At 42.7% G+C, this 18,024-nt stretch overlaps 1 protein-coding gene across 3 annotated transcripts in view; it reads right to left on the bottom strand.

Moving 5' to 3' along the window:
- The window catches only part of ATG10 (autophagy related 10), a 125,539-nt gene extending 107,765 nt beyond the window's left edge, over positions 1-17,774 (bottom strand). For 2 of the 3 annotated variants that reach the window (XR_010309112.1, XM_064176683.1), the window contains exons 1-3: positions 17,595-17,774; positions 15,654-15,827; positions 9,284-9,403 (exon numbers count right to left, since the gene is read on the bottom strand). Coding sequence is in view for 2 of the 3 variants with exons in the window: in XM_064176683.1 (XP_064032753.1) it covers positions 9,284-9,403; positions 15,654-15,779 (246 nt within the window). In the remaining variant the exon portion in view is untranslated. Of the gene's footprint in view, positions 1-9,283; positions 9,404-15,653; positions 15,828-17,447 lie in introns of all 3 variants that reach the window. The other variant, XM_064176684.1, reaches the window with a different exon arrangement.
- Between the last annotated feature and the right edge of the window lie 250 nt (positions 17,775-18,024).

Genomic DNA, 18,024 nt, shown 5'->3' with positions numbered 1-18,024 from the left:
TTTGTTATCTCATGACATTTTTATTCTACTGGAAGATGCTCTACAAGGTTTATTAACTTTTCAGCTCATATAGAATCACAGAATCAGTCAGGGCTGGAAGGGACCACAAGGATCATCTAGTTCCAATCCCCTTGCCATGGGCAGGGACTGATTTCAGTTTTACTGGTTAGAAGGGTATCCTCCACAAAAAATCAGGCAAAAGTTTGCTTATTGTTAGTCACAATGTCATTACTAAATTCTATTTATCAATCTAGACATTAAAATAAACATCTTGATTAAACTAAACCCACAGAAATCAGAGAACGGCATTCCAGAAGAACACTCTCAATCCATTTCTATCAAGACAGCAAATGGAAAGACAGGGTCTGCATAAAACAGGATCTCCCAGGACCTGGTTAGACACATGGCTAGTTACTGCCAAGTATAGACAGAAAACTTCTCAAACTGCTCTAAGTAGTCCCCAGCATTTAAGCTACCTGTCTCCAGACACCTTGTTTTATAGTGTTCAGTGCATCCATGTGTCACGGAGGGGATTCTGCTGCCTATGCCAATTGTGGCAGAGGGGAGAAATTAATTGGTGCAAGATGATATTCTATAAAAATATATACTTATTAACTTCAATATGCTGAACTCTTGTGTGCTAGTTTTAAGCTATCTAGAATGTTTTGGTGAGAAAAACTAGATTATAGGCTGTGAAAGGAATACAGTGGTGATGTCTACTTCCCTCAGAGTCTCGCTGAGGAGTTTGGGAAAGAGAAATGAAAACATTAGATAACACTCTCACCATTTTCCTCTCACTCTCGCTTGGGCTGCTGGCTGAGCTGCATCTTGCTCCCTAACCTCACCTTCCATTTGGCCTAACCCACCTTTGCTTCTTAACCTCTTGGCCGAACCTCTATTCTTCCTTGGGACTGGGGTAAGGTTGAGAGGGGCAGGGGGAAGGTGAAGGGGTGGTTCAGAGTCCCTCTTGGGGACTCAGGTTTCTGGGAGGGGAGTTGTGTTTCTGTATTATCTTTCACCTTGTCTATTTCTGTCTATAACTGTAAATATCTGCTTGTATATTGTGCAGGCTGTAAATAAATAGCTTCGTTTATATACCCAGATCCAGCTGAGTCTAGTCTGGGTAATTTCTGAAGTGGGGGGGGGCGGGAAACACCCAAACTATCACATCTTGCCACCTCCAACCACTGAATTTTAATATTAGTATTTGTTCTACACAGTTACAGAAGATATTTTAGGAATAATATCAAACAGAACTTGTTAATAACTAGCAAAGATTCAAACGATAAACAGAGAGGATTTTCCCCACAGTCAAATGCTGCTTGGGGTCAATATGCTGCTTGCCCAGTAGATGGGGTCAAGCCCTTTCTGCTCTACGGCAGATGGAAATAGAAATTACAGAGGCATTAAAGCATTTACTCACAAATTCTTATTAACTATCAATCACCCTCCGAGGCTACATCACAGCCTATACAAGTGTCCAATCTTCAGGGGACTCTGCCCGTGGACTTTGAGGCTGGAATCCTCCTGGCTTCAGGGGAAAAGGACAATCTTTCCAACTTTTGAGGAAAGGACAGTCTCTGACCTTGTTCTCCTGGCTTCTTCTGGACACTCTGTCCAGGGATTCTTAGGCAGGACCTCAGTTGCAGAAGGAGTACGATGCCATGCAGTCTCAGCACAGTCTCACACTGACCATACAGGCCGATCGTGTGCAGACAATCCAGGGCCTGCTCCTGGTAACTCAGCAGCAGTGGAGCTTACCAGGCAGTGCAATAGGGTGCACAGCTGCATGGGAGACTGGGCTCCGTAGAGAATAGCAGGCAATACAGGATCTAGTCCTAGTAACTCACTGCAGTGGTGTGCAAGAGTGCACGGCTGGCTGGGAGACTGTGTCTCCACAGAATAAAGTAGATGCACTGTGAGTAAACAGTCAGGCAGGCAAGCAAAAAGCAGTGTGGGTGAGCCTAAGCACTTTGTTTACTTGTGTACCACATTTATCAAATGTGGGCCAAAATTAATGGTCCTTTGGACACCAAAATGACCAATGAGCTTGTCAGTTAGCCACAACATACCAAAATAGGCAAAAGCCACAGGCCTTTACCTCCCAAATATGGGGATGGCATGGGTCTAGCACCCGGTGAGCCATAAGCTAGGCACATGGGCTGATACAACCACATTACATAATGAGGGGCCCTGGCAGGCCAGACTTTATGGCACCAGGTTTGTTATGCCCCTTTGTGTTCATTTCTGTGTTTACCTCTGGTTTGGGCAGAAAAAACACGTCCAGGCAAGAACAGGTATGTATAAGCCTATTTGGGCCTATGGGCCCTCCACAACACCATGTGAACATAAATCCTCTTTTACATATCCTTTGTGTGAACCTAACCTTATTTTAAGGGTCATTTCAATATAAAGAGTCAAGTCCAACTCATGATGCTTACACTGTACCACTTAAAGATGTGAGCCTTCTGACAGCCCTCAGCACCACACACAGTTCTTGCACAAGTTGGGCAGAGGCCAATGGGATGAGATTTAACAAGGCCAGGTGCAGGGTTCTGCACTTTGGCCACAACAACCCCAAGCAGCATAACAGGCTGGGGACTGAGTGGCTGGAGAGCAGCCAGGAGGAAAGGGACCTGGGGGTACTGATAGATGGTAAGCTGAAGATGAGCCAGCAATGCGCCCAGGTGGCCAAGAGAGCCAATGGCATCCTGGCCTGCATCAGGAACAGTGTGGCCAGTAGGACAAGGGAGGTTATTCTTGCCCTGTCCTCAACACTGGTCAGACCACACCTTGAGGACTTTGTCCAGTTCTGGGCCCCTCAATTCAGGAAAGATGTTGAGGTGCTGGAATGTGTCCAGAGAAGGGCAACAAAGCTGGTGAAGGGCCTGGAACACAAATCCTATGAGGAGAGGCTGAGGGAGCTGGGCCTGTTTAGCCTGGAGAAGAGGAGGCTCAGGGGTGATCTTATTACTGTCTACAACTACCTGAAGGGGCATTGTAGCCGGGTGGGGGGTGGCCTCTTCTCCCAGGCAACCAGCAATAGAACAAGGGGACACAGTCTCAAGTTGTGCCAGGGTAGGTATAAGCTGGATATTAGGAGGAAGTTCTTCACAGAGAGAGTGATTGGCATTGGAATGGGCTGCCCAGGGAGGTGGTGGAGGCACCGTCCCTGGAGGTCTTCAAGAAAAGACTGGATGGGGCACTTAGTGCCATGGTCTGGTTGATTGGCTAGGGCTGGGTGCTAGGTTGGACTGGATGATCTTGTAGGTCTCTTCCAACCTGGTTGATTCTATGATTCACAAGGTAATACCTCTACTTCTAGGACAGCTCAGGAACTGGCAAAAGTGTGTCTGGAAACAAGCAGATATCAAAGGTTCACTGACATGTGAAAGGTTAAAAAGGAAACTACAAATTCTGGAGGGTTGCCCATGAGATGAAGAAACTATTAACTAACACTTCTGTGTAAGGCAGAAGCCTTAAAGTTCCAGAAAACCTACTTCATACTAGATAGTACATCAACCTGCCACACTACAGCACTGTGGCTCCCAAATCTGTTTCTAGCTCTTGCTGTATTCCTGCTGGCCCCATAGAGCAGGATGCCTCCACTACAGCAACTTCACTGCTTCCCTAGTCTCAGAACACCTGCAATACAAGAACCACTGTGTAAGTAAGAATTTCCAACAGGAACTGAAATACAGCTACTCACACCACTATCATCGTAAAAAAAGGTGGCTCTTCAGCATACTAGCATGCGCAGGTCTGTTACACGCTTGGACTGTGACTGTCCTATCTGACCCCCACTATCACAGAGGCCAGTGCACAAGCATGTACATCTCAATGTAAGGTCTTTAACCAAAGTTTAAGCCAGTGTCAGCTGCTCCAACAACTTACACTTAAACCTCTTTCTTTCCCTGCGTTTCTACTTTCCAAAACATAGTTCTCAACTAAGTATAAGCTTTACTGTTACTATTTGGAGCAGATTATCCTAGGGGCGATAACAGCGCACCTGAGGGATGGCAAAGGGCTCAGGTCCAGCCATCATGGATTTAGGAAGGGCAGATCCTTCCTCTCCAACCTGATCTCCTTCTATGATCAGGTGACCCGCTTGGTGGATGTGGGGAGGCCTGTAGATGTGGTCTATCTGGACTTCAGCAAGGCCTGTGACACTGTTCCCCACAGCAAACTGCTGGCTAAGCTGTCAGCCCATGGCTTGGATGGCAACACTCTGTGCTGGGTTAGGAACTGGCTGGAGGGCCGGACCCAGAGAGTGGTGGTGAATGGTGCCACATCCAGCTGGCGGCCAGTCACTAGTGGTGTCCCTCAGGGATCAGTGCTGGGCCCCATCCTTTTTAACATCTTCATAGATGATCTGGATGAGGGCATGGAGTCAGTCATCAGCAAGTTTGCAGATGACACTAAGCTGGGGGCAGATGTGACTGGGTTGGAGGGCAGAAGGGCTCTGCAGCAGGACCTTGACCTCCTGCATAGATGGGCAGAGTCCAATGGGATGGCATTCAATAGCTCCAAGTGCTGAGTGCTGCGCTTTGGCCACAACAACCCCATGCAGAGATACAAGCTGGGGTTGGAGTGGCTGGAGAGCAGCCAGACAGAGAGGGATCTGGGGGTGCTGATTGATACCCGCCTGAACATGAGCCAGCAGTGTGCCCAGGTGGCCAAGAGAGCCAGTGGCATCCTGGCCTGCATCAGGAATGGTGTGGTCAGCAGGAGCAGGGAGGTCATTCTGCCCCTGTACTCTGCACTGGTTAGACCACACCTTGAGTACTGTGTTCAGTTCTGGGCCCCCCAGTTTAGGAGGGACATTGAGATGCTTGAGTGTGTCCAGAGAAGGGTGACGAGGCTGGTGAGAGGCCTTGAGCATAAGCCCTACGAGGAGAGGCTGGGGGAGCTGGGATTGTTTAGCCTGGAGAAGAGGAGGCTCAGGGGAGACCTTATTGCTGTCTACAACTACCTGAGGGTTGGTTGTGGCCAGGAGGAGGTTGCTCTCTTCTCTCAGGTGGCCAGCACCAGAACGAGAGGACACAGCCTCAGGCTGTGCCAGGGGAAATTTAGGCTCGAGGTGAGGAGAAAGTTCTTCACTGAGAGAGTCATTGGACACTGGAATGGGCTGCCCGGGGAGGTGGTGGAGTCGCCGTCCCTGGAGCTGTTCAAGGCAAGATTGGACGTGGCACTTGGTGCCATGATCTAGCCTTGAGAATTGTGGTAAAGGGTTGGACTTGATGATCTATGAGGTCTCTTCCAATCTTGTTGATACTGTGATACCAAAGTGAAATCTTTGCCTCATTGACATCACCAGCAAAAATAACTCCTGCTATCGATGAGGTCAGATCCAGATTTTGTTGTATGAGATTCTCATGACAAAATACATATGTACATCCAGGTTAACCATCTAGCTTCCCTTCATCATCAGTGAATAAAAATAGACACTTTTAAACTCAACTTTTAGAGAAAGCAGCCTTACTGCTTTATATCCAAAAATGTTTTTCCCCTCCTCAGGCTGAAACAAAGATTTAAGTGACAAGTTCTATATTGCACATATCTAAAATAAGCAGAAAGAAACCCACACAGAATTTTATTCTTGGTTTTCAGACGAAAACACAACTTGTATAAATGGAATCAAGCATACCACATAACACAGACTGCTCTGTAGAAAGTCCACACCACAGTTATTCATCACTGCTTCACTAAAATGGCTCCAAATACTGAGATACCAGGCAAGAAGATGGAAAGCTGCAAACATTAACTATCCATATGACCAATGCATTGAAATAAAATTTGCAATTAATTTGATCAGGTTTCTTAAAGATCCTGTAAGATTAGTGCATTTTTTAATTGTTATAACTGATAATTGATTTTCTATTAATTAATTTTATTTCAACTATTGTTTATTTTCTGTATTATACTTTAGTAACTCTTCACGGACCAAAACCAAACAACAATAGTTTTGCTTTTCTGCAGCTTCAATATCCTTACTGTAATCTTTGCTACAGCAGGATAGACTCAGTGATTTATGCAACATCACCTCTTCCCTGCTGGGTCCTTGGTTCAGTTACATAATCAGGAGTTACAGTCTTACCATGGATAACCTGCCCATACTTCTACCTGGCTTCAAAAAACTTCTAATTTTCCTTCCTTTTCATCAACACTGGTTGTTTCTAATAATGGCTATTGATAACCTTAACCTTAATTTCCTGATTTTTCCTTTCTTACTGCTCCTCATTAATTATCTTACACGAAACTATGTATTGTCTTTCCTATCATGCCTTGAACAAGATCACACTACAGACGATCAGATGGAAGCATCTCAGTAAGATACAAATAGCTGAGATACAATACAGAAAAACCTGGAACAGTAATTCTGAAACTGAAAATCGTGAAATATACAACTATCAGAAAATGGTCACACTAAAAAAAAAAATATAGATCTTGAGTCCTTTTAGATTTCAAGCATATTATACCAAAATTCATGCATTTTCAAAGGAAAAAGTGCTAAATAGTGAACGCATATATTAAGTAGACACCTTTCCAAATTCTCCTGAGATCACAACTTTTGCTAAAAACTCTATCCATTAGAATGTATTTCAATAACTTACTGAAAGATACTGCAGTAGCTCCATAACACCATCCAATTTAAGGCTGGAACATGTATTTTTATAAAAACTAAACATATTCAAACAGACTATCAGAACAGTGCAACAGGACCCTCACATTCAACATCTGGGGAAAAGAACACGCATCTTTCGCATGCAGTGCTGTGCTTGAGCAAATTTATCCCATCTACAATCACTGTTTCCATCTTTCTTATTAGCATTAAATATGCGATTTCGCTTTATGCATCTACAGAAAAAATTCATTTTCCAAGTTAGTGGTGTGCTTCTCATTCTCTATATTAAATAACTTTGACTGGTTACCCTTCAGTTCAATGAAGAATGCAAATTCGCCATAATTTCATTAGGCAGTGAATATTTTGGAAAGAAATTTGTTGTTGTTGTTGTTATGCACATCTTCATATCTTATAACCTACAGAATTAATTCCTAAGACCTCTCATGCTTCAGTCCTCACCTTTCTGTTGGTACACAGCATTAACAAAGACTCCTTCTCAAAGAGGAACAGGTTTCTGTTCAAGTTCTCTTCCAATCCAGACTTTACATTGATTCCAAACACAGAAATCGTCCACAATTATTTCAAGAAATAATTACCAATATTATTATCATAACATAATAAAATATTTTGTGGTCGTATTCCAGTATATTAAATACTATTTATTATTATATTTTATTAAAGATTGTTTTCAGTACATTACAGGCTCTGAAGCCTTTTTTGTGCTGTCATACTTCTATGGCTGACACAATAGGAAGGATTCAATAACCTTTTACAAGACATTCTTTTAAAATACACTCTGTAGCGAAGATTCAATTAATTATCAATAAAGAAAAAAAAATCACAATTGCCAAAAGCAGTTTTGACTACAAACAGCCATTCTTGCAAGTCAGGGTTAAAGCACACAAACAATGTCACAGTGACAATTAAGCAGCAACCTCTAAAGCTTTCAAATTAAGGAATACCAGAATTTAAAAGGAAACTTAGAATGCTTCAGCTAGCCTTCCAATGACTTAAACACTATGTCATCAAACAAATGCAAGTTAACGATTCTAAAGACTGTACAGATTCCAATTTATACCAAATAATCATAGAATCAGAATTGTCAAGTCCAACCATTACTAACTCCACCAAGTCTGGTGCTAAACCATGCCACTCAGCACCACATCTCTGTGTCTCTTAATGCCAGGCATGAGGATTCACTTACCTCCCTGGGAAGCCTGGAGGTAAGTGGAATGGAGAAGTTTCTTGTAATATCAAACCTAAACCTCCCATGGTAAACCTGAGGCCATTTTCTCTCATCATGTCCCTTTTTACTACAGAGTAGAGCACAACACACATCTCACTACAACCTCCTCTCAAAGCTGGTGTACCAGCAATGGGGCTGCAAAATTATATTTACTTTTTTCCAGCAGATTGAATGAGTCATCTTACTGATTACAGAACCACATCCTGTTTCCAGTTTGTGTCATGCGAACCCCAGTTGTTCCTCATGACACTCTACGGGACCAAGGTGCTGCTTTAGTCCAGTCCTGTGCTTTTACTGACTAGATAAACAGAACACAAAGATCAGACTTAGAATAAGTGTCTGTAAAAGTAATCTTTATCTAGCCAGCCATTTGCTTTCACAAATTTTTGAAAAGCCAAACCCTCTTTAAAATACAGCTGAAACCTCTGAGTGAAGTAAAAATCAGTAGAAATAACTACATCACAGACTAGCAGACAGCATGATTGTTTTAAGTGCCATTTCGTTCAGAAATTAGGCAAAAAAAATTACTCATTTCAGACCCTGTACCAGAGCCTTTGTGAAAAAAAAAACAAACCACAAAATAAAAAAATCAGTCTGCTGAGTTAGCTGGAGAATATACCATGTCCATTCAACAGTTTATAATACATAGAATACATTGCTCTCAGACAATTGTAATTCAAGATTTCTTTTCATATTTACAGTAACAATCTAACAAGGGAGGGAATTTCTACTGTTTTTATCTAAATTAGTCAATAATCTGGAGGTCTAATGCAGAATCAAACAAGCAAATAATTATTCAGATCAGCTCATCCTGAGTTTAATGAACTGGTTTCATTTTCTGGAATGAAGAAGGTTACTTTCACTCAAGGCCTGAATCTACTTGATTTTCCACCACCAGTTTAAAGAAAATGATCCTTATTTTAAGTTAGTTCCACATCAGAAAGTGTACACTGAGTGCAAAATTCTTACACACAATTTACTTATTCAGTAAGTATCACTCTGAAATAATATTACCTTCACAGATTTTTTTTATTTTAAAATTAATCTTTACCTCTAAGATAACTAAATCCTAATTGCTAATCTTTTACCATAAAAAACAGACAAACACAAAAAAACCCAAACTAACAAACAACGATGTTTCCTTACTGTTAATGAACTAATGTGCAAAGAGCTATTATTCTTCCACGAGGAAAATATATGCAGAAAAGGTGCTGGAGCTTTCTCATTTCCTCCCAGTTTTAATCACCAATATAGCTGTATACCTCAAAGAGAAGTACGGTAAGAAGAATAATTAGAAGCCACTGATAACTTAAGATCTGAAGTTTTTCATTAGGGATGTAACAGTTTAGTGTTTTTTAAAACCCTGTTCATGACTTATTCTATAAACATAAAAGTCAAGAATATGTACTTACTTCAATGTGTGAAAACAAGGTTTGTTCAACATTATCATTGTCTTTCTCCTTGAGATCTGGTGGGATGTTTCTATTTCTGACTTGGAAGTGTGTTTTACTAAGGTAACCATCACCAAGCTCCTGTGTTCAAAAGAACAAGAAAAAAATTTCTGTAACCAGACCACTAAATACCATCACTGTTCTAGAAAATAAACAGAGCATGCTATTTAGGCTTAAGCTCCAAATCTTTTTATAGGCACCAATGACTGCACGGCTCTTCAGCATCTTCTCACAGGTAGTTCTTGGTGTTAAAGAAGTCAGAGACCTGAACGGTAAAAATAAAAACTAATACGCTATTAATACGGCAACTGCTACCTGGGGATCAGGATGCATGCCAAAAAAATGGAAGACAATGCATCAAGGTCATGAAGAGATGAGCAACTATTAACAATTTTGACCTATTTCAAGCAATGCAATCATGCCAGTATAAACTTGCCAGTTCTTGGTAGACTGGTTTATTTTTGCTCTGTCGCACTTCTAAGTTTCTTAAAGTCCTGAATAAAAGACAGCCCAACACTCAGAATGTAGGTGTGCAGAGTCGAAACTCATTTCTTTCTCTTGATGCCCTCCTAGGGTCAAAGACAAAAAACACAGCTGTAACTTTTCCCAGTTTGCTTTTTATTATCTTGCTTGCCAGGCCACATAGTTTGCTGTTGTAAAAGGCCCTTGTGCAATTTGAGTGGCAGAAGGTTTCAGCTTTCTCCCCTTGCTGACCTGACTATCTGCACATACGTGCAAACTTTTTTCATTATTATTAAGAGAAGAGAAAAAGTTTAGTAACAGATCAGGGGAAAAACATACACTCTGAAAGAGAAACGAAAGAGCATACAGGGCACAAAGTACAGTAGTAGTATGTTAACTTATTTCTCAAAGGAAACAAATAAATTGGGGGTTTATTAGCTGTTTCATTATGAATTATTTTAGATAAACACAGAAAGTATATGCACATCTGATGAAAAAGGATCGTACTCAAAACAGTCTCTAGAAAGTTCATTAATGTAGCATTAAATTGCTTGACAAGGCTGCAAATTTAGCTATAATTTAACTCTTTGGTTAATCTGTCACTGCTGACAGTTCATTTCATGTATTGTGATCTTTAAATATTAAACATGAGTTTTATTCTGACACAGTGGTCCCTCCTTTTCAAGGACACTCTAGAGTACGTGCACCTCCGAAATCTGCTATGAGCTACTTGTTTACTTTGTTCTTATCAAATTTCATTTAGAAAGCATTATAATTTAAGTATATATTTTGGTCTACCAATTTTTAGCACGAATTTTACTATGAGCAGTTACCGTGCTTGTAGCTTCTCCTGCATACCTTATTCTCATTGAATATCATCAAGAGCACAAATCCACCAAACTTTTTTTGCATGTCCTAACTGCAGAGCCACCAGCATCCTGCACAAGGAAGAATCATGCAGAGGACCACAGTGACAAAAATTAAGCCTAATTTGGTGATACACAAACCACCTCTCTCACTCAAGTCTCTCCCCCTGTAGAGCTTTCTGCAAGTCAGCAGGAATAAAGCTACCTGCACTGGTATTTATCCCCCTAAGAGCCGTAAAAAAAGTACTACAGCCACCCACAGAGGTAAAATGCCCCAAGGCACAATGAGCTTTGCCAGAGAAGGACTGAATATAGTGTTCACCTCCCTGAACCAGTTCTTCCTGTCAGCAGTCAAGCACTCTGTAGTATTTGAGTACCATGAAAAAGTGTCTATGGATAACTGGAAACATGCAGTCAGCAGTCTCTGTATTTCATAGCTACGTGTCAGAGGCTAGAGAAGAGGTTGCAAGAAAGAGAATCTTTCCTCTTGCTGCACTCTCCGTAGATTATGTATTTTGCACACTTCTGCTCCTATAAATAAATATTTTATCAATCACTTTGATCCCATTAATGTGAAAAAGGAGCCCATTTCTGCTCCAGATGTCTTGTATCAAAATCAAAAGGGAACTGATATATAGCCTTTGATACGATTACCTAGATTAACATAACTAAATATTAAATAAACACAAAATAGGAAGCAAAGAGAGGACATCCTTCCCAGCCAAGATTTAGCTATAAATTCCTAATAGGAGGATTCAAGTATAGGTCCAACAGGTCCCACACTAGAGAGGCTCCCAGCTTTCTTACAGCTTTCTTCTGGGGAAGAGAAATAATTACAAAAACAACTGCTTAGAACATGTCTTTTTCCACTATAAATATAGGATTCTATTTGGCCCACGTAAGCTTATGCCACTAGAGCCAGCTCCACAAAAACAGTAAGTATTTCATCATCCAAATTTAATCTTTACAGAAAACAGAGAAATACAAGAACACAGTTCTACAAGCCTGGTTTACATGTGTGGTCTTACCGCTATCAATGGGTCTATTCACGTGAGTATGGAATGAGGAATGGGATCCAAGAGCATTACATCAGCAAAATTTAGAGTGCTCCAAACTACCCACAACACATATTGGTAAAAAAAAAGCAGTAAGACAACGAGGCATCTTGTTAACAAAAAGCTTCTTTCCCCAACTACCTAATATAAATGGATGGTCTCAATGACCAAGTTTTAATCACACACTGAAATCACAGAGTCGCCACCTTGTATTTTTTTTTAATCACAGCATTTTATATGTGGGAACAAAAATCTACCTCACTCTGCTATTTCCAGAAAAGCTTCTAATTTTACAGAAAGTTCAAACTTTGACCCATGTATTAAATTCCCGACAGAGGCTCAGAGTATCTTTCTTTGTTGAATAAATCCTCACAAATACAGCCCTGAAATATAAAGTTTCAAATGGATGACTGTAAGAAAGGGTGCATTGTAACACTTGGGTAATATTTGCACTCCTCTTTAAACTTCTAAACAGCTGCATCTGAGGCCAAGATTCTGCTTCTTACTGAAATTCTGTTTCATCTGTAACGAAAGAATGTACTACTGTACAGTTACTCAAGTAGAAAGGATGGTGTACATTTACTCCAGAATTTCTTGCATTTCAAAATGGTACAAACATGACCTTTCTCCCCAAAACTCATGAAAGTATGGGAAACCACTAAAGCCATTTAAATTAAAAAACAGATTAAAAACAAAATAAAAAAAAACCTCACCACCCCATTAGCACAACAAATTTTCTACAACAGAAATACATACATAACAAGTACCCTAAACCATCTACAAACCAGTCAAAGAAACAGAACACAGAAAAACTACATCACTCACCCATCAAAAAAGTTATGATCAAAAAAAAAACATAACAGCACCAATTTATTATTAGATGGAAAATAACAGAAGCACTCGAAGCAAAAAAAGCAAGTATTCAAGTTATTTCTGTGGTTAGATAATAAATACAAGCGATAAGCTGTAACTAGTACATTTCAGCAGTGGTTGAGCAGAACATCAGCATGAAGTGCTGGAGTCAGGGATCAGTATATTCCCCCTGTAATCCATGAGGAAGAAGGGACCAGCTGAGACACTTGGATCCTCACAAGTCTGTGGGACCAGATGGGATCCATCCTAGAGTGCTGAGAGAGCTGGTAGCTGAGCTGGCCAAGCCACTCTCCATCATTTATCAACAGTCCTGGCTCACTGCAGAGGTCCCCAAAGACTGGAAGCTGGCCAATGTGATACCCATCCACAAGAAGGGTCAAAAGGAGGAGCCAGAAAACTACAGACCTGTGAGCCTGACCTACCTCAGTGCCAGGCAAGGTCATGGAACAGGTCATCTTGAGTGCCATCACAAAGCACCTACAGGATGGCCAAGGGATCAGGTCCAGCCAGAATGGGTTTAGGAAGGGCAGGTCCCGTCTCACCAACCTGATCTCCTTTTATGATCGGGTTACCTGCCTGGTGAATGTGGGAGAAGGCTGTGGATGTAGTCTACCTGGACTTCAGCAAAGCCTTTGACACTGTCTGCCACAACAAGCTCCTGGCCAAGCTGGCAGCTCATGGCTTGGACAGATTCACTCTGAAATGGTTCAAGAACTGTCTGGAAGGCCGGGCCCAGAGAGTGGTGGTGAATGGTGCCACAGCCAGTTGGCAGCCAGTCACTAGTGGTGTTCCCCAAGAATCAGTGCTGGGCCTGGTCCTCATCAACATCTTTACTGATGATCTGGATGAGGAGATTGAGTCCAGCATCAGTAAGTTTGCAGATGACACCAAGCTAGGAGCAAGTGTTGACCTATTAGAAGTTAGGAGAGTCCTGCAGAGGGACCTGGACAGGCTGGATGGGTGGGCAGAGGCCAATGGGATGAGATTTAACAAGGCCAAGGGCAGGGTTCTGCATTCTGGCCACAACAACCCCAAGCAGTACTACAGGATGGGGACACAGTGGCTGGAGAGCAGCCAAGAAGGGACCTGGGGGTGCTGGTAGAGAGTAGCCTGAAGATGAGCCAGCAGTGTGTCCAGGTGGCCAAGAGTGCCAATGGCATCCTGGCCTGTATCAGGAACAGTGCGGCCAGTAGGACAAAGGAGGTTATTCTTCCCCTGTACTCAACACTGGTCAGGCCACACCTTGAGGACTGTGTCCAGTTCTGGGCTCCTCAATTGAAGAGAGATGCTGAGGTGCTGAAACGTGTCCAGAGAAGGGCAACAAGGCTGGTGAGGGGCCTGGAACACAAACCCTATGAGAAGAGGCTGAGGGAGCTGGGCTTGTTTAGCCTGGAGAAGAGGAGGCTCAGGGGGGACCTCATTGCTGTCTACAACTACCTGAAGGGAGGTTGTAGCCAGGTGGGGGTTGCTCTCTTCTTCCAGCCAGCCAGCAATAGAACATGGGGACACAGTCTCAAGTTGTGCCAGGGGAAGTATAGGCTGGATGTTAGGAGGAAGTTCTTGCCAGAGAGAGTGATTTGCCATTGGAATGGGCTGCCCAGGGAGGTGGTGGAGTCACCGTCCCTGGAGGTGTTCAAGAAAAGACTGGATGAGGCACTGGAATCATATAATCAACCAGGTTGCAAGAGACCTCCAAAATCATCCAGTGCAACCTACCACCCAGCCCTAGACAGTCAACTAGACCATGGCACTAAGCACAGTATGTAAGTATGAACTGGATAATTTGTGTAACTGCATATTCATTCCTGAACCTTAAGTTGATTCCAATAATAACAACATAAGATGTCACACAGAATTCTGTAAATAAATATATAGTAAATTCAGTTATTTCTTAAGACAAAACAGATTTTGTCAGGGTCAACTTAAGAAGACATGTTTGGGTCATACATATAAAACTCATAGTACATTCTCAAGCTTCTGTAAGGTAACTGTTGATTCCACACATAGAAATTAAAAAATTAAGGTAATCTCACACTAATCGGACACACACCAAAGGATGAAAAAAATATTAGTTCACAGATCTCAAATGTAACTGAAAAAATGGAGAATCATCATAAAAGAAGTGATTCTAATGGGGTCTTGTGGGACTAGTCTTGGTCCCGTGCTACTTAAATTTTTGATTAATGACCTAGAAACAATATGTAATTATTTTTGGTGAGGACTGAGTTATGGGGAAGCAGCAAATAATGAGAATTGATCATTAATACAGACTACTCTGGTTGACGTATGCAACTAACATGTACTTTAATGCAAACCATTAAGGTAAACATCTGAAGCAAGGGACATGTACTATTTCAGCATAAAGTGCTAGCCTGATGTTTGGATATATATATAACCATAAGCACTTGCCTAGAGTAGGACAGTTTGAATTTCATAGTCACACAATATTCACTGTCTAGTTCTGCCCACAAATGAAGAAAATATTTTTATAATACTGGTTAAGGATTCAGAAGAGATCCACAAGACTGATTAAAATATTGGAAAATGTGTCAAATAGGGAGCTCAACATGTCTTGCTTGAGCACTGGCAAGGTTAAGGGATGAATTGATTGGAATCTGAACTACCAAAACAGGGAGAGTTCTGATAAAAGAAAGGTTGTCAACTTAGCCGACAAGGTGTAGCTGCCAATGGCTGAATCATGAATTTCAACAGTGAAGAATAAAAGTAACAAGAGCTTTTTGGTTTCTTTTTTTAAAAATTCAATTTTAAACACAGTCAACCATTCAGAAGGCTTGTGAAAGCTGTGACTTTCCATATGTGAAAATGAAGACTGCCTAATGTCTTAAAAGAGATTTTCTGATGAAAATAATTTCAGATAACCCCACCCCTCTGTTATACAAGTTACAAAAGGCCATCCTAGCAGTTGTTTCTGGATTCTCAAAAGCTATTCAATACATGTAGTGGTCTAAATCTCCACATAAACTCACTATAAAGGATGTTCCAGCTTCTGGTGGTTGTCAACAGCTCAAAAAGATCAGTAAGGGTAAGTAAAAAATATTACTATAATTATTTTACCTTGCTAGTTCTCCACTCCCAACCATCTCCTATTAGCTGAGAATGTTTAATAAATTCTTCACAGTGCTGCCTGAATCTTTTTTCTTCCATAAAGAAATCTTCTTCATCTGCCATGCTACAGGACATGGTCTGGATGATCTTGGAGGTCTCTTCCAATCTGGTTGACTCTATGATCTGCAGAAAAAAATAAATGTTAGCACTGACCATTGAAATCAACACTAAAAACTTCCAATGATTTACAACTAAATAAAGTAACAAAGAACTGAGGTGGGAAAAAAACACAGTTTAAGTAAAACAAACACATTTCTTCAAGTACATTAAAGTGTCAAACACAATGGCTAAGTTTGGAAGGCACCTCTGGAGATTGTCTAGCTCTATCTCCCTGCTCACAGTAGGGCCAGCTAAAGCAGGTAGCTAGAGATGCCTCAACCTCTCTAGGCTACCTGTTACAGTGTTCAATAACCATAGCAGTTAACACTTTTTGTTTAAATGAAAAAGACTTTGTTAGTATGTGCTCACTGCATCTTTTGCTTTCACTGCATAGTACTGAAAAAAAAGTCAGGCTCTATCTTCATTCCCTTCCGCCAGGTGCTCACACATACTTACAAGCTCACACTGCCTTTTCTCTTCTCTAGGCTGGAGTCCCAGCTCTGTTAGCCCTGCCTCATGTATCAGACACCTTCAATCATCTGTGTGGATCTTCACTGGACTTTCTCCAGTATGTCTTTCCCGTAGTGGGGAGCCTAGAGCTGACCACAGTACTACAGTTTTGACCTGTTTTCTTAGTAGCATAGTCCTACTGGTGAACATAATCCTGAATTCACTTATGGGGTACCTTAATGGGCCTACCATCTTCTTCAGCTCCACAAAAGCCCATGTTCGTAGGCCCAGAGCCTATGCCACCACCAGCCAGGTCCAGCTGAGACAACTGTTCCTGCTTATGCCAATAGTACAGCTCTAAACGGCCCACCACTGTTGCTTCAAGGATTTAGAGGAGTGCTTCAAATGAATACCTCCCCTACCTCTTGAATGTTTCCCTCCCAGGGTCTTAAAGATAACAGAAAAATTCTGAAAATGTGTTTACAGACATCAGACATCCCTGCAGCACCCATACACACACTCAATAACTATTACAATTAGATCATACCTTTTCTCACAATAAAGAAACACAATGGACACAGCACTCCAGTGTCATTTTTCAGGATCTGGCCTTAAATTACATCATACTATGACATAAATCATTTATCCAGCACTTGAAAACATACTGTTTTCAATGGATGTTGATCCAAGCCTTCATCACTGTGCTACTTGGCTGTCAAAAAAGAGAAAACGTGGCAAACAGACACTGCTGACACTTCTGTATTTCCCAGAATGTCCCAGCCCAAACGATGGACTGCAAAACTGCGACGTGTGCACCTTCACAAGCGTGTAGCTCCCACCAAGTTTAACGTGCTGGTGGAACTCGGTGGCTGTAAAGATACCAGGCTGCTGACACCTGTGCAGCATGCTTCCCTTCTTAAGCTACCTCAAAAAGACTGGCAAGCAGATCCGCACTAATAGGTCCTACTCGGCCACGGGCATCATAAGCAGCAGGAAACCGCGGCCCACCAGAATTGCCCGCCCCTCTTTGTAGAGCCCCTGCTGCCCTGCCGGGCCGGCTTCCACGCCGCCGCCCACACCCTCCAAGGCCTCCGCCGAGGGAGCTTCCACCCGGGACAGACAACTGACGTCCACCAGAGGCTAGATGTAAGGCAGCTGCAGAGCCCACCGTGAGACGCGGGCGCCCCGTCCCACCTGAGGTGAGGGAGGAGAAAGACCCCACGCCTCTGAAGACCGCCCCCGCAAGGGACGCCGGCGGCGCAGAGCGGGAGGAAGCAGCGGCGCAGAGCGGGTGGCAGCGGCGCCGCCGCACCGCCCCTCAGCCGCACCACCCTCACGTACCGTGCCGCCTCCGCCCGCCTGCTCGCAGTCCCGCACCCGCCCCGGCCGCTACGCATGCGCTGCCCGCGGCGGCCCACAAGAGGCGGCTGCGCATGCGTGGCCGTGGGGGCGGCTGGGGCAGCCCGCAACGCTGCGGGCTGTCTGCTCGCTGCGTGGCGTCATCTGTGGGGCAATACGCGGGGTGCTTGGCGAGAGCGGCTTAACGGCTCTGGGGAGGGCTTTTCTCGCCAGCTCCTGCGTGAGATCCCGCCCTCGAAAACTAAAGCCCCAGATAAATTTGGTAAGGCCTTCAGGAGCTCGACAGGGCCAGTTTTACGTGAATGATTCCAATTGCTTACACAGACTTAATCACCTTTCGCTCCCTGTAACATAAGTGTCATGGTATTGCTTTTCCCTGGCGGGGACTCAGGGCAAATGTGAAACTAAAAGA

Source organism: Pogoniulus pusillus, chromosome Z, assembly GCF_015220805.1.
Source record: "Pogoniulus pusillus isolate bPogPus1 chromosome Z, bPogPus1.pri, whole genome shotgun sequence".
In the NCBI taxonomy this organism is placed as follows: Eukaryota; Metazoa; Chordata; class Aves; order Piciformes; family Lybiidae; genus Pogoniulus; species Pogoniulus pusillus.
The sequence above is the reverse complement of the archived record's forward strand: the minus strand, read 5'-3'. Positions and strand labels throughout refer to the sequence as shown.